The sequence below is a fragment of the Rosa chinensis genome, chromosome 7 (genome assembly GCF_002994745.2).
Source record: "Rosa chinensis cultivar Old Blush chromosome 7, RchiOBHm-V2, whole genome shotgun sequence".
NCBI classification, from domain to species: Eukaryota; Viridiplantae; Streptophyta; class Magnoliopsida; order Rosales; family Rosaceae; genus Rosa; species Rosa chinensis.
In genome coordinates, this window is record NC_037094.1 from 15,768,960 (window position 1) to 15,794,438 (window position 25,479).

Below are 25,479 nucleotides of genomic sequence, written 5' to 3' on the forward strand. Positions count from 1 at the left end.
AGCCTGGACTTTGGTAATGCGCACCAATATTTCCGCTTGGGTTATGTAATATCCCATGCAGCTATGCTCATTCGTCTACGACTCATAGCAGCTACTCAACTTTTATTTGCGTTACAGTTAGTGACTGGGTTCGAGTCTAATATCTCGTACTTATACATATCTGAGTGTGCGGTTCATGTGCCAATTGCGCCGCCACAATGTATCAACATGAGTCATTGCAACGAATGCATATATATATATTTGTTGGACATGAGTCTCCAACTATAAGTCTGCTATGTAGAACCCTTGACAGGCGATCTCTATTTCACTGGATTTGCGAATTGTCACTTTGATGAGACAGTTTTCCCGTCATTAGGGGGAGATTAGAACGTCAATGTTCAACAGAAAAGACAAGAATTGTCGTGGCCTGTCCCCACTATGTCTCATCTTGATCTCCTAAAAGTGACGAGATCACATATACCTGCTGCAAACATGCCTGCAAGGATTGATGCCGCCACAAGAGGACATGGTGCCACCCAGAGAAGATGCGTACAGCAACACCACCATGGATGGTGGTATGGTGACGCCACAAAGGTGGCATAATGGCTTCATAGGCCATGGGTTCCGCTAGAGAGAGTAGGAGACCCATAGGTTCGATGGATTCTCGCCCTAAGAAGAGAGCGAGTTTGGCACAACTTGATCCATTGATCATTGATACTCAAAATCCGTCTCGTGAGAATATTTTGGATTGTGGTTATGTCCAAGAGACATCATTGGGGGACGCCTCATTGTTAGAACCAATTCCTGAGAATATAGAGATCTTTACGAACTACACCAGTGTACATGAGGATGTAGAATTGTTGAGACCAATGACATCGAACCTTATTCTGTTGAAGAATGTCAACGTAGAGAAAATTGGCCTAAATGGAAAGATGCTATCCAGGTTGAATTGGATTCACTAACGAAGAGGAAGGATCGGGCCTGAGATGCCAACACCTCCTAACATAAAACCTATTGACATTAATAGGTCTTCGTTAGATAGCGTGATGAGAAAAAGAGATGGTAATCTTGCCTTATGGAGCAAGGTTTCTCACAACGCCCTGGAGTCGACTACGAGAAGACATATTCTCTTGTAATGGATGTCATTGCACTCCACTACCTTGTCAGTTTGGTAGTTTCCAAATAACTGAACATGCAGCTTACGAATGTGGTCACTACGTATCTCTATGGTGATCTAGATACGGAATATAATGAAGATTCTTATGGACTTCATTTACCCAAGTCAAGTGGCTTTAGACCACGGAGCGTATTTGCAACGAGGTTAAAATGCTCACTAAAATGACTACTTGATTGGGAAGGGATATGATGAACTATGCCCACGCGTTTCCATGACAAGTTCCAGATTTGCAATTGTTCCGGTTTATGTTGATAAACATAATTGGAACCCCTGAGAGTTAAGGGAAACCGCTGAACACCTGAAATCCGAGTTTGAGAGGAAGGACCTTAGGAGAACACAGTTTGTCTAGATTCAGAACTTGTATATCGTGTCAATAGATGCTTAGGAATTTTTGATAAAGTCAAAGATGCACCATGGTCGTCCGTAGTCTTGACCCTAAAAGGGATACGTCTCGTCCCAGGGATGATGACGAAAACGTGTTAATAGCAGAAGTGCTTACTTATGTACAATAGGCGCATTATTGTACTTAGCACAATACAAGACCGGACACCTAAATTATTATGAACTTGTTGGCTAGATATAGCCCCGCGCCAACGCAACGCCATTAGATTGGTATAAAGACAATCTTTCGGTATTTGAGAGGTACGATTGATATGAACTTGTTCTATCCCTACAAGGAGAAAAGAAATGACGGAAGTGAGGGATCAGACCCCACAAAGAAAAATACCACTTTCCGTGCTCCTCCTCCCCTCCATCAAAATGACAACAAGCACTTCTAAATATTGAAGTGAACCAAATCCGATCAAAGGATAATGTAGCGGACTTATTTACTAAGTCGTTACCAAAATCCACCTTCGAGAAACATGTGAAGAGCATCGGATTGAAAAAGTTATCCGAACTCCCATGATTGTGGCAATCAGGGGGAGATATTGACATCAGGGGGAGGCATGATGTCTACATGTTCGATCTCGAAGAGTGAAGGACGTGTTGTGCTCTTTTTGTCCTTCGACCAGGGTTATTTTTGTCCCATAGGGTTTTTGTTACCTGGCAAGGTTTTTAACGAGGCAACAATCAAAGCGTCATCACCAAGTTTGAGCGGCACAAGGGGGAGTGTTGAAGGATGTCGACATAATGTGTGCCTCTACTAACTAGAGTTTAGAGTTGTAATAGGAAAGTGTTCTAGGTATTCAATTGTATTCGGATTCTATTACCTATTGTGTACCTTGTAACTCCCTATATAAAAGGCTCCTATTATCAATAATAAATACAATTACAATTCTCCTACAACATTTATAAGGCTTTGAGACTCTTCACTTATTAATTTTAAGTTAGATGGTCTAGATTTCTTCATAAAGAATGACGAGATTCCAAAATTCAATCGTTATCAATTGATAACCATCTTTTTTGTTCTCAACTTCCAATATGCCTTCTTTCCTTGTACTTCTTTCACCTTCGTCTTTTGCATCTATTTTTTTTTTTAGGGCAACGGAAGACTAATCCATTGATCGAAATCATGACGACCTCACTCGGTCAAGCATGAAGGGTACAAGCACCCCTCATATTACAATGCAAGCTCACGAAGAGTACTAAATCCAAAAGAAATCCATACTTGAAAACTAAAATTCTAAAGGAACTGCTGAAAAGGAAAATGCAGAATTGAAAAAACTCCCTAATCCTACACTGCCCAAAAATGAAACCAATGTCCTGAACATCTTGACGCCTAAGACCCTTTTGGTGTACGTCGCGACATTCAACACACCCACAACAACATTCTAGGAACAGATGCAGGACAAAGAGCAGGACAAACCATCCCAAAAAGCCCAAACCCGACCCAAGTGTGAGAAATAGGGGGAATTGGGCTATAGACCCAAGTCTCTAGACTGCATCCATGCAGCCCAGAAAGGCAGAGGCCCAAGGCCCACTACCCACACCCTACGTGCCTCACACCCAGCCGCCAAATCTGGCCCTTCCGAGAAGCCGCCCGCCACCGCCAAATCAGTCTGGCGGCCTCCCCAGGCAGGAGACCGTGGCAGCCATCTCGCCGCCCACCAAAGCTTGTGCTAGCCGCAGATCCGAACACCGATCTCTAGCAGGAAAGCGCTGAACCCGCTCCTCCTCTAGTCCCGAAACCACGACCGATCTCCTCTTCTAGTCCCGACGCCGATTCACTCCGACTGGAAGCTGATGATGTAGGAAGAGCCTCCCCCAAAAGCCTGATGCCGACCACAACGTAGCCTGAAAGAACCAAAACCGGGCTCGACCACAACGCAACCCGAGATCGAAGTCTCGTCCCCCTTGGTCTGGAAAAAGACGCCGGAGCGCCCTGCTGTAGATCGGAGCCAAGGGACGCTGCCGCACTGCTCACGAACCCTTGGTTTAGATTTCGGAATTGCTCCGACTTTTTTGGAGCCGTTTATTGTTTGGGCCTACACCAATTTTTTGCATCTATTTCTTCTTCATGTTTCAATGGAAAATGAAACCAAGAAACTCTTCTTTTCATGTATTTCCTCTTCATGTAAACAGAGGACCAGACATGTGTGACTAAACAGGCCTTGACTTAAAAGTTATATGAAACAATATGATTGTAATCGAAAATGAAAAATAAAACAAATAAAAGAGAAAATTACATGAATCATCCTCATATATTATACAGCTAAATCCAATTTGGTGACCCTCTCCATCAGATTTCTCATTGTAATCGAAAATGCATCCTGAAACTTGTCAAACTTGGCATTTGAATCCCCATAAACCAAACCAGGCAACAACTCATACACAATGTGCCTCCTCATATCATCCCTCTTTTCCTTAGAAATCTTCATAAGCATTTCCACCACATTCACCTTCATTCCCCTCACATCTTCTTGGTCTACAAACACAGAATACTTTCCATGTTCCTCTGGGAGATGCCATGGATACTGATAGTAAGCTGTGAAAGGATCGAAAATCACAGGAATACAACCTGAAATTAAGGAATCGAATAAGGACTTTCGAGTTGGGCTATCTCCTGGAGGCTGCAAGCAGAATTCAGACTCCATGAAAAGCTCAGTGACCATTTCTGGCTGATCACAACCACCTGAACCACAGTTGAGAAAGTGACATTTCCCATTTTCGGCTGTGTAGCACTGGTTGATCAGTATGGACCTTATGCTTTCAGCTGCACCAGGCCTTGCTGCACCAGCGAAGCTCACTAGCTTTTTTCTATATGAGCTAATGATCTTCCATTGCAATGCCATGATGTCTTCGTCTGAATTCGGATGGAAGAATGTTGGATGTGGGATTCCAATGTCATTTGGTTGCCATGGTTGTCTCTCGATCAAGAGCTTGATTGGATTTTGCATTTGATCAATTTCAAGCAATCTAGTCCCCCACGAACCATCTTTTCTCCTAAAATCCCATGAGATCTTCCCCAACACCAGAAAATGATCTCTACCTGAATTCTTAGTCCAAGAGTCTTGCTTCTCAAGCCATGTTATGAGCTCCAAGCTCAAAGTGTCCTTGACATCATTGGACACATTCTTGAAATGCCATCTCAGAATGTCCAAACCGCCATAAAATGGAACATAGAAAAGCTTCGCTTCATTTTCACTGTAAACCCTGCAAGGGTGCTTCAAGATCCTTTGGTGGAATATGGGCTCCAATGAGTACTGATGAGTGTGGTACCACCCCTCTCCAAGTTTGGGAATCGGTTCACCCAACGCCTCATTCCCGAAGTACTTGCAGAAATCCATCCATGGAACCATGTCTCTGCATTGACCCAACAAGTCCTTGTTAAACTTGGATGGTAAGTCATACACGTAGACTCCTCTTCCTTCACACCCTTCATGCTTCTTATTTGATATCCATGATCTGTGCAATCTTAGCTGTTCTTCGACTTCCTTCTTTGCATTTGCAATCTCTTCTTCTCGTTCTTTGTTGGCTCCATTCTTCACTGGATCAGACTCATCATGGACAACTTGAACAGTCTCTCTGATCACAATCTCACTACTGACTTTAGGAGGTGGAGGACTAATGGGACTGTTTTTTTGGGACAAAGGAGGCGATATCGAGATAGAGAGGTTTGAACTCGGGTCAGGAATGTGGAGGTAAAGTGTAGCATTACTGAGATTTGGGAGTTCAAAATTGGGTCTGGTACTACCAGCAGATAGGCAGTAATGATTGTTGAGCTTCCGCGACGAGACACAGACATGAACAATGTTGCCGGAAATAATGGTGGTGGAGGAAGACCAGAGGTAGATAAGAAAAAGCAAGAAAAATGCTGCAGGAAGTCTATATAGAAACTTGAATAGAGCAATGAAACAGAAACATGGTGAGAAACAGAAACAAGGTTCCCTTTTCGGGGCTTCTTTCTTCAAGTGTTTGGAATTTCTTTTCGACAAGGGAACTGCCATTTTGGGAAGGAATGCTGGCTTGCTGTTTCCACATTCCTCTCTTGGTTCTTATTGGGGAAGTTGCGTTCTGCCCAGCAATTATCTTAAACATGGAGGCACGTACTGAAAGGAAAATCTGGATTTGGCCAGCACGTTGAAATGTAATGCATAGAATAAAACCATACATATTCTCAAGGCTGTCTTAGCAAATAAATAAAAGTTTATGGCTATCGTCTTGGTAGGTTACATGAACAAAGTATCATCAATAGTCATAATTTTTTGTATTTGACTAATTGACTTTGCAAAAAAAAAAAAAAAATCGAGCTTTGTATTAGACTTCTTTGCAATTTTTGCATGAAAAATTTGACAATATGATAATGACAGATATGCTTATATGAACAATATGAAAATATGGTGTCAACAAACAAAAATAAAAAAAGAAGCAGCAGCCTGCAGATAAAAATTATTCATGGTTTAGTACTGAAAGAGTTCAGTACTAAAAGTGTCAGATAAGGAGAGCAAAGTCAACATGGATCAGACTAATAGTTCGGGACTTGAGATCCCAGAAGCCATAAACATTAAAAATCTAACTTACAACATACTATCAGTCCTAGCAGGCAGCCTGCGGAAGAAGTTGATTGGTGCTGAGGGCATCCTATGTCGAAATCGTGGATGCCTCATCATAAAGAACCCTGCCAATGCTGCCACCACCTGGAATGGTGTCACATACATTACCAAGGCAGCTATGAGGCATAATGTGACAAAGAGTGCTGTAGCTCGCGGATCACGCCAGCTCAACAGTGACTGAAGCCGCTCTCCTTGAGTTGCTACATCACCAACCACGGTCTGAATTCTACCAGCCACACTCCTCAGGCGATCATACCTCATTCTCACCAGCTCAGGATTCCTGCTAGTTGGAAATGTGTCGAACTCCTCGTCTAGCTCATCAGGGTGTACAAGGTCAGCTTGTGAGATTTTTGTGTTCATGTGAGGAGGATATCTAGGCCGGTATCTGAAGTTCCATACCCCGATCAGAAACATGTAAAGAAAAGCTGTGGGTAGAATCAGTTCTGGAAAGCAAACAAGCATGAGGAAGAGAACATGGACAAGCACAGTGGTTATGGGATTCTTCCACATGCAAATATCAGTAAACCATTTGCCTATAGCAAATACTCCAGAGAAAACCGTCATAAGCCTGAAGAAATTCGCTTTGCTCCGTCTCATGCTCCAAAGATGTGAGTCCACATCAGACATGTATTCCACCACCTCCTTCCTAAGTGGTGGCTCAGCTCGGCCTAGCCTTGCTGCAACTATGTTGACAGCCTGGTGACGTAGCATGTCAAGCTGCATTACATTGAAGGGCCTTACGTAGTGCATCTTTGGTAGCAGTGGTTTTGAGTATGTGTAAAGCATGTTTACAAAAGATGTGCATGAGAACCGAATAGCCAAATGCAACTCTCCCATCTTCTTAACACCAGTTGGGTGAAGAACCAGCAGCGGATATGAGTGTGTGTAAATGCGGCCTGCTTCAAGTGTTGAGATACGAATACGAACCTTTCCAATCTTCAAGTCTTTGTGACCATTGGAATCCTTATCCCCAAGCTGGCTGTTGTCAAATACACCTACTGTAAGAACTGTAGAAGGATCAAACACCTCCCAGGTGTACTGCTCATTGTACTTTGGACACAGGTTGTCAACAAGGGTTCGTGTCCTGACCCATTTATGGCCATATTTTGCTACACAGTAGGTATCTGAAGTGCCCCTTCCATCTCTTGTTTTCATCGGGTGCAGCCCCACGGCATTCAAGATTCCCAGCTCTAAAACCCCAATGGATGGCCTCCAGAGCTGCTTTGCCGTGGGGCGTAAGTCACTACTATAATGAGTGGACTCATCAAGAACATGGTATCCTCCATCAAGACAAACTCGAAGATGAATGCGGCTTGAGAACTTATCTTCTTTCAACTGATCCACATCCACAGCAACTGGCTTTTTGAGATTAAACCATCTGGAATGGATCATACGATCATCGGCACGCCTATCTACAGAGTTTAGAGGTAGTATGACCCTCCCAAGGATTTCATCCTTGCCAGGACCAACACGGTCCTCAACTGAAATGACCAGATGATCTTCAAAGGGCTCCGAAGCCACAAATAAAAGGTCTTCATTCCAAAGTGGGTTTAGATTCCGAGCCTGAAGTGTTCTTGTCTTCATAACCTGGTTTCCAATCTGTACCTTGACATATGCATCTGGGAAACGATTCTTCTCTGATGCAAACAGGTCTTGTGCCTCTATAACATTCACACGTACATACCACAACCTTGGTGCATGATACACCTTTGAGCGAATCACTGCGGATGCAGCTGGTGAGCTATCAACAGGTGTAGCAGCATCAGAGTGCCATGCATCAGAAAAAGCCTCATCTGCTTGAGTGCCAATCCAGACTGCAAGCATCAACTCCCCCTCAATCTTTTGGCCTTTTTTGTCCTGAAGTCGGTACCACTCTGGAGCTAGAGGACTGTCAGGTGGAACTCTTAATGGAACCTCATTGATGTCGAACCTCACAATTCCCACAAAGTCATCTTTAAGCAGGTCCTTGTCTTTAACCACAACTTCTAACACAGATGCTTGCATGCGGTCCTTTGAAAAAGCGAAAACTTGATTCCATACTGGATTTTGTTGCTTCTCGTAGTGTTTTGTAATCCCTTTGTAGTTTCCAATTCTAGCTTCAACATAAGGATCTAGACTTCCAGTAACATCCATGGCAGGAAGCTCGCGAGCTTTAACAACCCTTACATAGAGAAAGTACATCCTTTCAACTAGATCGTAGGTGCTTGCAGTCTTGTCTCCGTGAATAACACGTCCACCAACAACTCTCCCACCTCCAAGGTAAGGGCTTGTCTCTTTAAGTGCATAGTCAACAGGTTGTGATGCTGAAGCAGAGTACATGCGAACCAGCTTTGCAGGCTGCGGTTCAGATTTCATTTGATCAGCTTCATACTTGGGTACATAATGAGTATCTGGTGCAGCAGAAGCATGATGCTGATGTTGGCTCTCTTGACCTGGATTCGGCAGATGGTGAAAGGTGTGTCTTGCCTGAGATTTCTCACTCCGAAATGAGCTCATGCCAGGAGTCGAAACTCCTTGGGTCTGTGCAAGGCCTGGATCCTGATCAGTAACGGATTCAGAAGCAGGCAATGGCATGGAGGACTTAATTGTTGGGTCATCAGTAACATAAACCTTCAAGCCGAGCTCTCCTCTTACACGTGAGAAGATGCCACGCTTTTCCAAAGGGTAATGCAAGACAACAGCATCAGAATAGGGGACAAATGAATTTCCAGTGAGGCTGATCTTTCCAAGAAAGGACCTGGAGTGAGTAGCTTTGACATCGTTGTAGACATAGGCCTCGAGACTAAGATAGTGGAGGTTTGAAGGATCAGAGATGTTGAAGTAGAAGCTCTCGTTCCAAACAGGGCTGAGATCCTTTTCTTTTATAGTGCTGCGGAACCTCTGGCCATCGAAGTACAGCTCCACAAATGCATTGGATGAACCTTGCCCATCTTTAGGCAAAAGATTGTGGGCGCTAACCACATCCACCCCTAGCTTGAGGTTGTTCATAGTAGCATATAACACTGATGAAATGGAAAATAACTAAAGGTACCTGAAGAATAGGGAAAAATTTAACATCAGATACTGATGTATGTATAACTCCAAGCACTGAGATGTAGCACAGAGATTAATAATTTAAGCTGAAAAAATGATAGAACATGGCACGTCAAATCAAAACATTCAGGTAATTAACCAAAGTAGTTACCCTTTAAGTGAAAAAATGAAATTTGAAGAGAGATCACAATAGGATGGACTGTACTAATACTGTAATGCGTCTAGAAATTTCACAGAGTAGCATACACAACATCTGATGAAAGTGTTAAATTTTGCATCGTATTTTTCCAGTCTACCAATGCATGGTTTTAATTTTACATAAGCAAAGGATAGGACATTACTTGTGAGTCTAAAAAATCAGCAATAATTCTGGGAAAGAGAGAAAGTGATGTAAGGTGGATCTGAATGAGTACTAGTTACCGTGTTAAACAGCTTCAACATCTTAACATTCAACTTATCAACAAATTGAATATTCAACTTCTGCTAAACTCTGTGAAAGAAGAAACACCTAAACTTAATCCATATGCTGGCATGGAAGGTTAGCCGAGTCAAGAAAGTAAAGAACCACAAAAACCCAAAAAATAAAAAATAAACAGAGAGACAAACTACCAACAACAACTGGGATTACTGAACAACAACCATAAGCAGAAAAATTTAACCTTTAACGCCCAGATAGTGATTGATCGATCAATAACAGTGTCGCCCAATGCATCTATTTTTTGTTTTTGCTTTCTGTTGATCCAACTAAAATGAAGAAAGGAAAGGCCAAAACATAGAGTTAAAATATAAAGCACACCTTTTCAAGAGCAGAATCTGCGGCAATAAAAAATTAACCCCCCAACAGAGTGTAGAAGATCTCCTTTTAACTTCTTCTGCTCATCTTAGAGTGCTACTTTTCTTGTAATTACTTGAAGTGAAGAAGACTTGCAAAACTCCTTGCAGAATTAACTTGAAAAGCACTAAAAGTGAGTGAGACTACAATTAAAGTCCTTGAAGAAATTGTAAGGCCGGGATTAGATTGGGAAAGCAAACAAGTCACCAACTTTGTAGCACAGAGCATGTGCAATAACACCACCCGGTACAATGATCTTAAACACAAATTAAATATAAAAAAGTGAGATCCTAAAAGCTCGCTTAGAACACATGAGCTTCTTCACTGAATATCCACACCACCTAAAGCGGCTAAAAGTTTCAAAATACAAAAGTTAGCCTTTGGAACTTGGATTTTGTGAGATCTGTTTGGTGATCCAGAGCTCCAGACAGTGCAGTACAATAATACAGCCTTGAAAATATAATTTTAATTTTAAAAAAGTAATTTGCATGCTTCACCAAACAGATTGCAAAAGCTAAAATTAAAGCAGGAAAACAAAAAAGAAAAGAAAAAGAAAATGAAAATCTAATCAGACCAGTCTAAGTCCTCAGTTTCAACACAAAAACAAAACAGTGAAATCTGCAACTAAAGAGCCTAAAATTGAAAATGCAGGTAAGCATTTCTGACTTAATACTACAAACTCAAGTCTCTCAAGCTCTCAATCTCAAAGGCCTTAAGAGTTTATGAACCAAATTCAAAACTAAGAGGAGCAAAAGCTAGAAATCATCATAGCTAGCCAAAACAATAGCCACAGTGAACTGCTTACATACAAAAAGAGCTGGGAAGTGAAAATTTCAAGAGCTCTTTACCTTGTTCAAAGCTTAAAGCTTCAGACTTCCACCATTTCCAAGATGATCAAAGGCCAGACTGAGGAGCTCTCTGAGAGAGAGAGAGAGAAAGAGAAGGGTCTGGTACAAGAAGGCACACAGAACGATGAGTGGGGACTGAAGATGACAATGCAGCCAGAGAGAGTGAGAGTTATGAGACAAGAAACTGTGGGTCTTTCATCAGTACGTTTCTCTTTTTCTCTGTCTTTCTCAGAAATCTGACCAACTCTTTTTCTGTCGCTTTTCCGAGTTTGGATTCTCTTATTAATTGAGTAGGAGTATTGGTAGCTGGGGAGTCCAGAAAACGGTTCCTTGTAATGTCTATTTATCTTATATTTGAAATAGAAGTAATGGCACACTTCATGACCAAACTGGTGTTACTTCATGGGAATCATAACTCCTCTTATAATGAGGATGCCTTGCAAAATCCGTTGAATACAACCCATATCGTACGTCAGCTACATCCATGTGAGTAGCATATGATTAATGACTCTGACAAATTCATTGTACACAAAGCTGTGAAGTAAAAACCATGTGAAAATTCTCCAGAGAATTGCAGTTTGGTCATACTACAATTTTAGTTGAGGAATTAAAATTGCATACTGACAGAAACACAAAATGAAAACCGAAAATACAATTGTCTAAACACGTGAATTAAATTACTTTCCAAACAAAAAACAAGAATTAAAAAAAGAAAAAGAACATATAATTACTCAAATATTCATGGTTACAATTTTCATTTGCATAAACAAACAGGGAAATGTGAACCCCATGAGTTCCTCTGGGGTGTGTCATTCTCATTTCTGGGCATGCAATTGATTTTTTTTTGTTTTTTGTTTTTTGTTTTTAAGGACCACAACTCATGTATAGTAAATAACCCTACTCGTTTACCAAAAAAAAAAAAAAACCCTACTCATATGACACAAAACAATTTTGTCTTCAAATTCTACCAACCAGTCCACACTCTAGACATTCTGATTATTAAAGCATATTAAGAGATAGTCTCATCTTTTCAAAAATAAAAAAGAGATAGTCTGGTAACTCCAAAAAATACAATTTTCCTTTTTGTTATGATGATTAAAATTTATGTTACTTTTTACAGTTATTTGAGCGCCTCCGTAATTATATATATAAAACTGCCAAAATATATATAAAATGAAGTCTGAGCTCTATCTCCCAGTTCCATCTTCATTACTGGCCAGTCAAACTCTAGGAATGGGGGGTGAAATTGTCGGACGTAGCGACGTCGTTGGGACAAAATAACCCGGGCCCGAAAAGACCAAGCCCAGCCCATCAAGCCCCGAACCCGAAATGCTGCGAATGTATGAACCCGATAAGACGGGGGTGGGGTTGCAAAAAAGTCAGAAGCTTTAGCAGAGCTGAAAACGAAGAAGAAGAGAAAATGAAGCTCAAAGTATACGTGGATAGGATGTCACAACCTTCGCGTGCAATTTTGATCTTCTGCAAGTACATTTTCGATTAAATTTTACCGCTTTGTTGCTGTTACTGTGGTTGTATTGATGAAGTTTTCACCTTGTGCTGTAATTTGAATCTGGGTTGTGGTTTTTGGTCTAAGTTTGGATTCTTTTTTTTTTTTTTTTCTGGTTGTGTAATAGGGTCAATGGTATAGAATTCGAGGAGGTGCAAATCAACCTAGCCAAACAGCAGCAAAAGTCACCCGATTTCAAAAGTAAGCCTAATTTTTGTAGTTTATATTGAATTGGGGTGTTACTGTTGGCAGAGCTGAGTTAAAGTTGGCTGAAAATTCACTTAGTAATAAAAAAATTGGTTGCAAGAATTATCGTTTTTGTAAGTAGTTGCGAATTCGGAGAAATGGATATGCATGGCTTAATAATTTAGCACAAGTGAGTGACCCCAGAAGAGTCGATAAGTTAAGATGACTGTGATCATATGCTGAAGTTGGAACGAAAACAAAGGAGTAGACGCGTGGCTGAGTAGGGTAATGTGTGAACAATGACTTACGGTTTTTGTTTCTGATGTAACTGTAGAAATAAACCCTATGGGACAAGTTCCCACTATTGCTGATGGGAGGTTTAATCTGTTTGAAAGGTAATTTGAATGTGCCTTTTGTCTTGTGGAGTTTGATAATTTTGTTAGGTCATCTCTATTTAATGTATTTGTTTGTTCATTTTGTCTTGGCAGCCATGCAATTCTTGTCTATCTTGCTTGTGCGTTTCCTGGAGTAGCAGATCACTGGTAAGTCGTGTTATGCTTTGGTGCAGTGAATGATAACGTGCTTGCTTGGAGACTGTATACAACTGCCTAACTTTTTCTTTTTTTTGCTACTAGGTATCCTGCTGATCTTTTCAGGAGAGCTAAAATCAACTCAGTGTTGGATTGGCACCATTTTAACTTACGCCGTGGTGCAAGTATTAACTCACACCGAGCTCTTCCTTGTGTTGTTGCAATGGTTATTGAATTTTCATATGCTTACGTTTTGTTGCACCAATGATGATTTCTGGTTATTCTTTGTTGCAATGACTCTTATCGCATTTTGAGTGGTAATCTACTTGATGTAGATTTCCTTTGTTATATTAATTTTTCTTTTATTCTTTTTTTTTTCAGTGACATATGTTCTAAATACTGTACTTGCACCTGTGTTTGGACTTCGATTGAATCCACAAGCAGCTGCCGAAGCTGAGAAACTTCTGTCCTCCTCTTTGTCAAAAATTGAGTCTATTTGGCTCAAAGGGAATGGAAAATTCTTGTTGGGTGGCTTTCAACCATCCATAGCAGATCTCAGCCTGGTTTGTGAAATTATGCAACTTGAGGTATATAATATTAACTCTATGTTTATTAATGTTAGTTTACAGTGGAATATTAGGTTCATTGAAAATTTAGGAGGGTTGGGATTGGGAAGGATATCACTGCAAAGTACAATGAACACATCTATTGATGAAATAACTAAAATATAAGTTATTTTGAGAGAAAATATAGACCTTTAAGATTCTATGACAGCAGTTTAAGGTTTGGCAAATGAAGGTTTTTTGTTTTTTGTTTTTTGCCCTCCTGTTTACATGTTGTTTTATCTAAAAAGTGAGAAACAGGTTTCTTGGTAGGTTAATTATTGTGGAGGGATGGTAGACACCTTCCTTTCGCCTTTGTTGTATTGTTAATTTGAAAGCTGCTCTGTTTTCCAACTCACCCAATATTCAAAAATTTTGTTGACTTGTACTCCCTGTATATTAGTTCTTTTGCATAAGCTAAAAGTATTGTCTATTATAGTCTCTAGTTTGTTCCTTGGTAATTGGTATTTCCTGTGTTCAACAAAATTGGTATTTTCCGATATTAAGGGAAGAATGTGAGCTTACTGAACTTAACTGATCATGCAAATGAGATTCATATGACGATCTAGAAGTACCTGGTAAACATCAGTCTTAAATGTGAAAACATTCAACATACAAATTCTAAAGGACTCTCCACTCTACTTTATCCGTCATGGGATTGTATATTATATCAGCCGGAAGCTATGTCTTTCATCCTGAAGATATCTAAGCGCCTCTATATATTTCTTGTGAAGTCTACTTTGGTTGTGGAAGGGGATCTCTTGTTCCAGTCTTTTGTTGTATGAAACCTTTATAACTTAGAATAACTCTCTCTATTTGTGGAAGATACATCATATGATCTTATGATGCAACTTATTGTATGTAGCTTTTGGACGAGAACGACCGCAGTCGGATACTTGGCCCGCACAAGAAAGTTCTAGAGTGGATTGAGAATACAAAAAATGCGACAAGACCTCACTTTGAAGAAGTACATCAAATCCTCTACAGAGCCAAAACGAGATTTCAAGAGCAGCGGTCGATGGGAGGAAACAATACTAATTTGAGCAAAAGATTGGGTTTGCCCTCAAAGATGTGAGAATCCTTATATGTATAATAAAACTCTCAAGAATAATAGGCATTTCATGTGGAAGCTTGAGCCTTGCCTTCGACTGTGTATGTCACTGTGTAAATGTCTAATATTTACCGTCTTGCGTTACTATCAAGTTAGTACATGGGCTTCAGCACTTTCATGTATTGTTACTTGAGGAGAGTTGAGATGCACCATTCTATTTCTTGTTCACTCTTGCTAGGATGTATGCTGCTGCAGTAAAGGCCTGTTTCATAAACCTTAGCGCAAGCGAAATTCCATTCATGATCAGATTGTGATACTATAAATGGGCAGCAAAATAACCCTAACTCTATATACACTTTCCTCATAGATCTACTAGCTGCCTAGCTATTGGACGTACTAGTATAACTCAACTGCTACATGAATATACATAACTGAAGCAGCATTATGTTCACTCAACCCTTACCTCATGTATCTCAAGGATATCCTACTTCTTGGGTCTCTTGTAGTTCTTCAACAATAGAGAACGGCATAGAACACTAACGGAGGATGCCGCCATTGCAGCTCCTGCAATTCATGGTGGTAATCTAAACCTAGTGGAAGGAAAAAGGACCCCTGCAGCTATCCGGATTCCAAGCACATTATTATAACTGCACTAAACTGAAAGCAGAAAATGACAAATGAAATGAATGAGGACAATGACCTTGCATTCTGGCTGGTCTTTTACCCGAGTACCCCAAAAAGGTTTTCGTTTCCTGTGGCCCTTATCGCCAGCTGTATGCTTCTCCTGCTTTTAGCGCGGCTTTGCGTCTTTGCTCCTCAGAAAGAGAGTTGGGGGGAGAGAGATTTCCTCGGCCACTGCACCACTCTCACTTCAACGCATAAACCTTCTAGGAGTTCTGATGTGTTCTTCATTTAGGGCTCATGCTTGTTTTTTGTCAAATTGGGTGTAGATTTGGGTCGTTCTCAATTTGTTTGATGCATATTTTGCTGGGTTTTCTCATGTGTGGTAAGTGATGCTAGAGATGTGCTTGAATTTCTGTCATCAACTTCTGTTAAGCCATAATGGCGCCAACCCCAGTACCAACCATAACGGCAGTAGGAGTTGCTAGGCCTAAAGCACAAGGGCAAGCAATGACCATAATCGAAATCCCAAACTGAAGTGCAAGCTCAAAACTGTCAATTGAAGATGGTGTCTAAGAATGCGGATAGCCATGGAACTTCCCTGCTAAGAACCAGGCAAGCCAAGTTGAAAATGAAAGTATGATCACCTGCAGCATTGAGCCATTTGTTAACAAATGTATGCACAAAACAGTACTATTTTAGTTGATTTCACAAGTGAATAGTTTTACTATTTTCACTATACTCGTACGTATGGTTCTATTCAGACCTCCTAATTTACTATTTGCACCTATCTAAATTTTTGTCAAAATTTAATTCCTATTTTACCCCTCTTTTATAATTTATAATGAATAAAAAACTGAATAGAATGAATACCATATTGAAAGTCAAGAGTCATTATTCTAAGAACACTCTCTTCCTTCGCAATTGTTCTTACCCAATTGACAAATATGAATCATAGAGTTTTTTTTTATTATTATTCAAAATTTGTGATGCACTTCATAGGTGGTTTTAAATTATGCAAGAACCCATAAATTTTTGTGGGTTTTTGAGTTGAGAACGTAGCCTCTAGTTTGGCCCTTCTTCTGTACTCCAACATGATGCGCTTTTAGCAAGCGCATAATTTAACCCTGAAATGTCGTTAGTAATATAAGTAAGTAGGGATCGTTCTATTCCGGGGATTGAGGGTACACCTGTCATTGTCAAACAATTAAACAATTAAAATTAAAACAAAGTATAATATTCACAAATATATTCACAACTATAAACATTATTTACGAAAAAAGGGGGGATTTTGTTTTTGGATTTTCGAAAATAAAACTAAGTTAACAAAATAATTAAAATGCAAAAACATAAAAATACAAATGGAGTGAGAGAACAAAGATCAAAAACCGAAACATATGATTAAAATTTATTCAAACCCTAATATTGTTCATCTAAGTCATGAGAGAGGAGTTGATCATGTGAAACGTTAAAAGCAAACAATTTCCCATATTTTACTTTTCAATGCTAATTAACCTAAGCGAAAGCACCTAGATCAATCCTATCAAACATGCATTCAAGCCCTAGAAAGCTAGTCAATCATAACATGTTCAATGCAATAAACATAGAGAAAGGCTATCAACTCAAGTGTACAACTTAGTATGGAAAAGTCCACCTAATTGCAATCCTCGTTAATTAAATTCGATCTTTATCCAAAATCTTTACTACTTTGGTTCAAGTTTACACAAAACGAAAAGTCGATTTCATGTTCTTAAACCTAGCAACAATTATGCATAAACCCTATAAGTGTCGACCCAAATAAGATTAATACACAAAGGATATCTAGAATGCAAATTTAATTAAACAAACCCACATAAGCAACTCTCGAAGAACAATAATATGAATCTGAAAATTCTCAATTAATCATAAAAATTCCAGAAATTAATATTTGTTCAAACACATGTGTCAACTAGTTCATAACCAACGAAATTCAAAGCAAAGGTTACAAAGGAGAATCGGATTACACCGTGGATGAAGATGAGATGGATGATAAACGTTGTGGGCTCTTGAATCTTGAAAGCAAGCTTCAAGGATGGATATGGATGGTGATGCTCACGGCTTCTCTTCTTCTTCCTTTGGCCTTGCTTGAACTCGTGGAGATGACTAGAGGATGGATGGGAAAATGGAAGGGAAATAGAGAGACAAAGAAGATGGAATAGATGAAGGAATTTGTGTTATGGATTCAGAAATTGGTGAGACAAGGAGATGAAATGGATGAAGGAATTGGTTTAGGAAAATGGAAAGGAAATGGAGAGACAAAGAAGATGGAATGGATGAAGGAATTGGTGATTGAGAGTGAGAGGAGAAGGTGTTTAAATAGGGAAGAAAAAGAAGAGTGAAATGATGAGATGAAGAAAAATAATGAAAGTGGAGTATGAGAGTGGTTTGTAAAATATGTAAAAGAAGAGGTAATGATGAAAGCAAAGCATGAAGGTGAAGAAATTTGGAAGTGATGATGATCTTTTAGTGTAGAAAAAATGTATCCAAGGAAAAAGAAATGCTTTCTTCATATGGGTGGGAAACATGAATATGTGGTGTTGAGCTGTTTTCAGGTCAGTTTCTTCCCCTTTATTCCTTCAATTATTTCTCCATCAAAACTTCAGAATGAGCCTTCGACTTCTTCATAAAAAATGTTCCACTATGAGTGTAGATCATCCTGACAAATTTTCAGAGCTTTATTCCATGTGGTTGGGCCGGAAATGCTGCTGGACCTCTTACAGGTCCAGTTTTCCGGTTTTGCTTCTGTAGAAAATTGGGCTGATTGTTTGAAGGCCTTCCACTCATATTTTTCTCTGGAACTCTTCATAAGAAATGATCCTTTGGGTGTCTAGAATGGATCTGGAAGGTTTCAGCTCATTTGAAGTTCATTTGGTCAGGCGGCCGCTCCTTCTTCTTTGCTTGGCTTGGTTTCTCCTAGCCGGAGTAGGAATATGTGTAAAATTGATCTTTTAGTACATTTCCATTTTTCTCCATCATTTCCAGGTAATTATGGACCTAACGCTCATTTCACCTTCATTTACTCCAATGTACCTAAAAATAGAAATTGAATTAAAAATCCATTCAGTTAAGGAATTAACTAAGCAAAATGTGAGGAATTAACTATTAAAATATCACATTAAAATGCGCCTATCAAATTCCCCCACACTTAGCTTTTGCTAGTCCCTTAGCAAAATCAAAACACAAAACAAAATAAATACTCAACAAAAAGTAAGTAAATGACTCTACTGCCCCTAACTGTTGTCTCAGAGACTCTAAACTCATGGCTTTCACGTTAAACACTTAATCAAAATCACATAGATAATTCCAAAGTTAATAAACGTGTGACACTCATATGACTAAGTAAGATATGGAGAACTTAAGTTATACAGGGAATGATAGCATGTTTCGAACAAGTCCAATCCAAACTCACAGGGCATACTCTCGATTTTTCTCTCAGAAATGGATATGCTTAAAAGCTTCACACTCAAGTATATGCAAGAGAACAAATTGTAAGGCAACAAACAGCTTGCATATTTCATCAATAAACACATTTTGTGAAGAATTTTTAAAGACCTCATGAAATGACTAAGTGCACAAATGGACCTAAACCATAAGCTCGACTGCGTAACTGACTCCACTAACCAAAGACTGCCCATCTCAAGGATCAAGTCAGCACTTAAAACAGGTTGTAATGGGGCTAAGCTAGGGTTTTCGAAATGAAGATTAAGGATACAAAAAAATCCTAAGGACCTAGCAGAGCATATAAGGACCACCTTATGTCATTATTTTTGTTGACCAAATATCATTGTTTTGGGCCAAACCTTCACTCTAACCAACATGGGAATGGACAAAGGCATAATTTTCAACTTTGAGCCTTCTACAAATTTGCAAGTCCAAAACCACACTTCAACATTTTCCCAAGAGTTTTCTTTTCAATTTTTCTTCTCTTTTGCCGCTTTTCTTTCTTTCTTTCTTTCTTTTCTTTTTTTTCCAAGGCAAAATTTTTTTTCTTGGATTTTTCCCACCCCATACTTGTCTTTCATCGTCACCCCTACATACTATGTCATGCTCTACTAAGTCCTTAAGACAAGGGTAGAGATATCCTGTACTAAGCTCATGGTAGGGTAGTAAGGGTGATGAAATAAAGGTTTTCAACGTAGGCTCAAAGGGGTTCATTCTAAGGAGTCCCACGACGGGCACAATTGGGGACACATGCTTGTTTGGCTTTGGTGGTTACCCTAATGCCTTCTATCCTATCCAGGATCAGTGCATATTATGGCATACAAGTTTTGACAGTCACAACAGTCGAGTTCTAGTATTCTCTAGTCCATTAAAATCTATGGCACATGATCATTGGATTTTCAAAGAATGATGAGGTTTTGCAAATACAGCCACGAAATTCTGGAATTATCAATTAAGCACTCGAAAAGAAAGTATTTTAGCTCAATAGCTCACTTCGGGTCAAATGAATTAGACTTAATCCTAGCATGCTTAATGAACCAAGTTACAATCCTATCTCAAATCTTCATACAAGCATCACAATGTCGATTAACCACAGAATTCAATTAAGTTCTATTTTGATTGTGAAAACCTTCAGCCATGAATTCAGAGACATGTTCATCCTAGACGTTAGGAGCATCCTAAGACTCAAACAAACAAAATCACTCTAAAACCAACATTTTTTTTTTTTACAATTTAATTTAATTTCAACACTTAGGTACGGGAACAGGGAGTCTCGATGTGCAATGGGACTGAAACAGCTACCCTTTTTCAAGACTATGTTTAATCCAATATACCTTAGTGTATCACAACATCAATTAAAAACACAATAAAAACACAATCCAACATCAACTATTTTTGTTTTTTTTTTTTTTTATATATATACTAACTACTAAAAACACAATAAAGCAATAATCCGTCCCCCATACTTAATTCATGCATTGTCCTCAATGTATAACAAATATAAAGCATGCAAAGCATAAATCAAGCATAGAAGAGAAAGTTAACACAACGAAACCTAAAACAACTTAAAATTCATGAAAATAAAATAGAAGGAAGAGTTCAAGAAAGCAAATCTGCGTTTGATGGCTCCTCCACAGATACGGTTGAAATGGGTTGCCTCCCATGCATCGCTTAATGTTTAAAGTCTTTCAGCCTAGACTTGTACCTCCATTTACTCCTTTGGAGGAGCGGTATGCGGGCGAGTGGCAGCCCTCTTGCTGGTTTCAGCCTTCGGAGGTGGGTCCTCATGTTGTGATGCAGTAGCGTCCTTGCGAGGAAACCCAGGAGGATAACTTTGCAAGTTATTGACTTCCTGAGCAAGCTTGTTTATTGCAGTGTGACAGCGGATCAAAGAGCAGTTCATCTCAGAGATGTAATCGATCATGCAATTGACTCTCCAATCTGTCACCATAATACCATCGCGGAGAGAGGAACGCAAATCATCAATCAAATCCGACAAGCTTTCCAGGGTGGCCATAGGCCGAGGAGCACGAGCAGCTGGTGAGGAAGAAGACTCTCCGGGATGCAGTCTGGGAGAGCGACGAGGCAGAGGAGGGGGACTGCGGGTACGCTCACGAATAGGACGATGGTCCCATGGACGAGTAAGCCCAGCTCTAGTGGCCGCTTGACGACCTTCTTCTTCCAAAGAGAGAACACGGCGTTGATTGACGCCCCTGCGAGGGGTAACCTTGGTTCGAGCCATGAGGAAGTAGAAGGAATTTGAAACTGCACGCTTAGACAAACCTTAGTAAAATTTGGAGGAGACAAAAAAGGATGTATATGTAAAGCACAAAATAGGGTAGAAATCTCAACAGGCACACGGTTTTAACAAAGCTTCTCCGGGAAGGAGAAGAGTTATGATAGTTCACGGCCCAAGAAACTCCCCCACGTGTAAATATTCCTTTCTTTTCCTGGATTTATGGCATGCTTTCGGCTATAGCTTGTCTGTCACGGATCCTCGAGATTCGTTTGATTCCCCCACGCGTCCTTTCTTTTCCTGGATTTATGGCATGCTTTCGGCTATAGCTTGTCTGTCACAGCTCCTCGTGATCAGTTTGGTTCCCCCACGTGTCCTTCACGAGCCAACAGCTTTTCCGTGTTTTCGGGTGACTTTAATCCAACGCGTAGATTTAATCTCAGAGATCGTCGATCCAACGGTGGAGATCTGCTCACTCATTCTATAAATAGGTGCATTCTGAGCGACTGTTCACTCCAAAAGAAAATTCTTCCGAGTTCCAGTCTTTCTCTCTCAACCCTTCAGCCTTTCTTTCGAAACTCAAATCCTTTCTTCATCAACATGGAACCACAAACTCTGCAACTAATGGAGCAACAGACCCAGCAACAAATCGAGGATGGAGGAAACAACCAAGCAGCCGAGACTAATAACCGGTGGGCTCCCACACCGCCTCAACTAAGAATCCTCAAGGGCCTTTACTATGATAAGGGTTTTAAGTACCCAACTCCAGAGCAGATTCAAGAGATCTGCCTCCATCTGAAACAGTATGGGCAGATCGAGGACAAAAACGTCTTCTTTTGGTTCCAGAACCTCAAGGCTCGTGAGAGGCAGAAGTTGAAGGAATTTCGGAACGTTCCGGTTGGTGGATCTCTCGATCTCAATTTTGGATCCACTAGTTCTACTAGTACTGACAGATCCATTGATCTAAATTTTGGGTCACGTGTCGGCTATGGTGCTGATGGATCGATCATGGAACAACGAGGAGAATATCACCAGGAGATTGAAACCCTTCCACTATTCCCCATGCATGGTGAAGACATCTTGGGCAACATGAAGACTACTTCCGAGGGAGGTAGCGGCTATGGCGGTGGCTCTCGCATTTCCCTTGAGCTCAGCCTCAACTCCTACGGAGATGCAGACATGGCTTAGTATAGAGTATTTTTATTATTATTATTATTTTTTAAAAAAAATTTTTTTGTTTTTTTTTTTGTAAATAGCTGAATTTAATAAGACTGAATGAATGCAGTTTTTTTTTTTTTTAATACATAGGACTCAAAAATAAAAGACAAAGATATATATAGGACTTAAAATGAAAGACAAAAATATAAATCCCTTCCCCCACACTTAAATATTGCATTATCTTCAATGTAATCAATTAAAAGCATGCAATGAAATAAGTAAGCATATAGGGATGAAATTTACGAAAATAACAACTAAAACAAATAAGCAAAAACGAAAAATAAAATATAAGGATAAAGAAAGCAAATCTGATTTGCATGGGTTGCCTCCCAAGTAGCGCTTGTATTTTACGTCTTACAGCCAGACGGTACCTACATTAAATAAAGTTAGTAACTATAATTAACAAAGAAATACAAAATAAAAACAAGTATAACTATTAATTACAAACTACAAGTAAAATTAACAAGTATATTGTACAAAATACACAAGTTAAGTACAAGTGAGTATAAAACGTGAAAAGTATTTTTACAAGTTTAAAGTGTGAAACAACAAAATAATTTACACGTATAGAGTAATCACAAGTATTTCTTTTATTATAAACATTATTGATATCGAATCAAATTCCAAGCGGTAAATCAAGTGGACGTGCGGCCCAAGTATAGTCGCCTAGACACAAACTCCCTTTCAAATCGTTTGGGCAACCATACTGAAATGGCCAGGTGGGGGAGGACGAACACGAGAGGAAAAATCCATTTTGGCATGAGCTACTCCCACATAGTGGTTTAGGCCCATTTGCAAGCACTTCTGGATTCAAAAACCCGTCATGAACGTTGTCCCCTTCCTAGACACCATTTCACATAGGCTTTCTTACTAAGATGAAAAAGTTCATAAGTGTGAAGACAGTCAACAAGTGTTAATAAAGGCCGCCCTCAACCTTAAGGGACCTGAGCTAGGTACCAATAAAGGGTTTAGGCCAATATTAACAAAAGAGACTTCACCTATTCCTCTCAATTTACAACCTACAATTAAAATTCGTGTTCAATAATAGAAATAACATCCTAGTTAATTTAAACTAAGTTTTAAACAATTTATATACAACAAATATATACAATAAATGACACAATTTAGCAAGTGATTTTTCAATCCCCGGCAACGGCGCCAAAAATTGATGTCGCTCAAAGCAAGCGCATAATTTAACCCTGAAATGTCGTTAGTAATATAAGTAAGTAGGGATCGTTCTATTCCGGGGATTGAGGGTACACCTGTCATTGTCAAACAATTAAACAATTAAAATTAAAACAAAGTATAATATTCACAAATATATTCACAACTATAAACATTATTTACGAAAAAAGGGGGGATTTTGTTTTTGGATTTTCGAAAATAAAACTAAGTTAACAAAATAATTAAAATGCAAAAACATAAAAATACAAATGGAGTGAGAGAACAAAGATCAAAAACCGAAACATATGATTAAAATTTATTCAAACCCTAATATTGTTCATCTAAGTCATGAGAGAGGAGTTGATCATGTGAAACGTTAAAAGCAAACAATTTCCCATATTTTACTTTTCAATGCTAATTAACCTAAGCGAAAGCACCTAGATCAATCCTATCAAACATGCATTCAAGCCCTAGAAAGCTAGTCAATCATAACATGTTCAATGCAATAAACATAGAGAAAGGCTATCAACTCAAGTGTACAACTTAGTATGGAAAAGTCCACCTAATTGCAATCCTCGTTAATTAAATTCGATCTTTGTCCAAAATCTTTACTACTTTGGTTCAAGTTTACACAAAACGAAAAGTCGATTTCATGTTCTTAAACCTAGCAACAATTATGCATAAACCCTATAAGTGTCGACCCAAATAAGATTAATACACAAAGGATATCTAGAATGCAAATTTAATTAAACAAACCCACATAAGCAACTCTCGAAGAACAATAATATGAATCTGAAAATTCTCAATTAATCATAAAAATTCCAGAAATTAATATTTGTTCAAACACATGTGTCAACTAGTTCATAACCAACGAAATTCAAAGCAAAGGTTACAAAGGAGAATCGGATTACACCGTGGATGAAGATGAGATGGATGATAAACGTTGTGGGCTCTTGAATCTTGAAAGCAAGCTTCAAGGATGGATATGGATGGTGATGCTCACGGCTTCTCTTCTTCTTCCTTTGGCCTTGCTTGAACTCGTGGAGATGACTAGAGGATGGATGGGAAAATGGAAGGGAAATAGAGAGACAAAGAAGATGGAATAGATGAAGGAATTTGTGTTATGGATTCAGAAATTGGTGAGACAAGGAGATGAAATGGATGAAGGAATTGGTTTAGGAAAATGGAAAGGAAATGGAGAGACAAAGAAGATGGAATGGATGAAGGAATTGGTGATTGAGAGTGAGAGGAGAAGGTGTTTAAATAGGGAAGAAAAAGAAGAGTGAAATGATGAGATGAAGAAAAATAATGAAAGTGGAGTATGAGAGTGGTTTGTAAAATATGTAAAAGAAGAGGTAATGATGAAAGCAAAGCATGAAGGTGAAGAAATTTGGAAGTGATGATGATCTTTTAGTGTAGAAAAAATGTATCCAAGGAAAAAGAAATGCTTTCTTCATATGGGTGGGAAACATGAATATGTGGTGTTGAGCTGTTTTCAGGTCAGTTTCTTCCCCTTTATTCCTTCAATTATTTCTCCATCAAAACTTCAGAATGAGCCTTCGACTTCTTCATAAAAAATGTTCCACTATGAGTGTAGATCATCCTGACAAATTTTCAGAGCTTTATTCCATGTGGTTGGGCCGGAAATGCTGCTGGACCTCTTACAGGTCCAGTTTTCCGGTTTTGCTTCTGTAGAAAATTGGGCTGATTGTTTGAAGGCCTTCCACTCATATTTTTCTCTGGAACTCTTCATAAGAAATGATCCTTTGGGTGTCTAGAATGGATCTGGAAGGTTTCAGCTCATTTGAAGTTCATTTGGTCAGGCGGCCGCTCCTTCTTCTTTGCTTGGCTTGGTTTCTCCTAGCCGGAGTAGGAATATGTGTAAAATTGATCTTTTAGTACATTTCCATTTTTCTCCATCATTTCCAGGTAATTATGGACCTAACGCTCATTTCACCTTCATTTACTCCAATGTACCTAAAAATAGAAATTGAATTAAAAATCCATTCAGTTAAGGAATT

The 25,479-nt window shown here is 39.3% G+C and overlaps 3 protein-coding genes across 7 annotated transcripts; 1 reads left to right on the plus strand and 2 right to left on the minus strand.

Annotated features, from left to right (window-relative positions):
- Positions 1–3,801: 3,801 nt before the first annotated feature.
- Positions 3,802–5,638, minus strand: LOC112180941 (xyloglucan-specific galacturonosyltransferase 1). The gene has a single exon (XM_024319520.2). The coding sequence runs from the start codon at positions 5,542–5,544 to the stop codon at positions 3,802–3,804; it is 1,743 nt and encodes a 580-aa protein (XP_024175288.1). The 5' UTR covers positions 5,545–5,638.
- A 316-nt stretch (positions 5,639–5,954) lies between these two features.
- Positions 5,955–11,212, minus strand: LOC112175976 (FT-interacting protein 7). Of its 5 annotated transcripts, none has more exons than XM_024313723.2 (3): positions 10,864–11,211; positions 9,980–10,131; positions 5,955–9,181 (listed from the first exon to the last, which is right to left on the minus strand). In XM_024313723.2, exon 3 carries the CDS (start codon positions 9,136–9,138, stop codon positions 6,115–6,117), a length of 3,024 nt encoding a protein of 1,007 aa, XP_024169491.1. In that variant the 5' UTR covers positions 9,139–9,181; positions 9,980–10,131; positions 10,864–11,211; the 3' UTR covers positions 5,955–6,114. The 5 variants fall into 5 exon arrangements, with proteins under 5 accessions (XP_024169491.1, XP_040368145.1, XP_040368146.1 ...); XM_040512211.1 differs by having other exon boundaries at positions 9,980–10,142; XM_040512212.1 differs by having other exon boundaries at positions 9,980–10,271.
- Positions 11,213–12,188: 976 nt separating this feature from the next.
- Positions 12,189–14,967, plus strand: LOC112176966 (glutathione S-transferase T1). Its single transcript, XM_024315110.2, has 7 exons — positions 12,189–12,348; positions 12,498–12,571; positions 12,891–12,951; positions 13,045–13,098; positions 13,192–13,271; positions 13,468–13,673; positions 14,554–14,967. Exons 1-7 carry the CDS (start codon positions 12,206–12,208, stop codon positions 14,761–14,763), a joined length of 828 nt encoding a protein of 275 aa, XP_024170878.1. The 5' UTR covers positions 12,189–12,205; the 3' UTR covers positions 14,764–14,967.
- The last annotated feature ends 10,512 nt before the right edge of the window (positions 14,968–25,479 follow it).

Excerpts from the sequence above, each read along its gene's own strand:
- LOC112175976 (XM_024313722.2), bottom strand. The coding sequence starts at position 9,138 with ATGAACAACCTCAAGCTAGGGGTGGATGTGGTTAGCGCCCACAATCTT.
- LOC112180941 (XM_024319520.2), bottom strand. The coding sequence starts at position 5,544 with ATGGCAGTTCCCTTGTCGAAAAGAAATTCCAAACACTTGAAGAAAGAA.
- LOC112176966 (XM_024315110.2), top strand. The coding sequence starts at position 12,206 with ATGAACCCGATAAGACGGGGGTGGGGTTGCAAAAAAGTCAGAAGCTTT. Across the intron at positions 12,349-12,497 it reads GCAATTTTGATCTTCTGCAA|GGTCAATGGTATAGAATTCG; the intron begins GTACATTTTCGA and ends GTTGTGTAATAG. Across the intron at positions 13,674-14,553 it reads GTGAAATTATGCAACTTGAG|CTTTTGGACGAGAACGACCG; the intron begins GTATATAATATT and ends TATTGTATGTAG.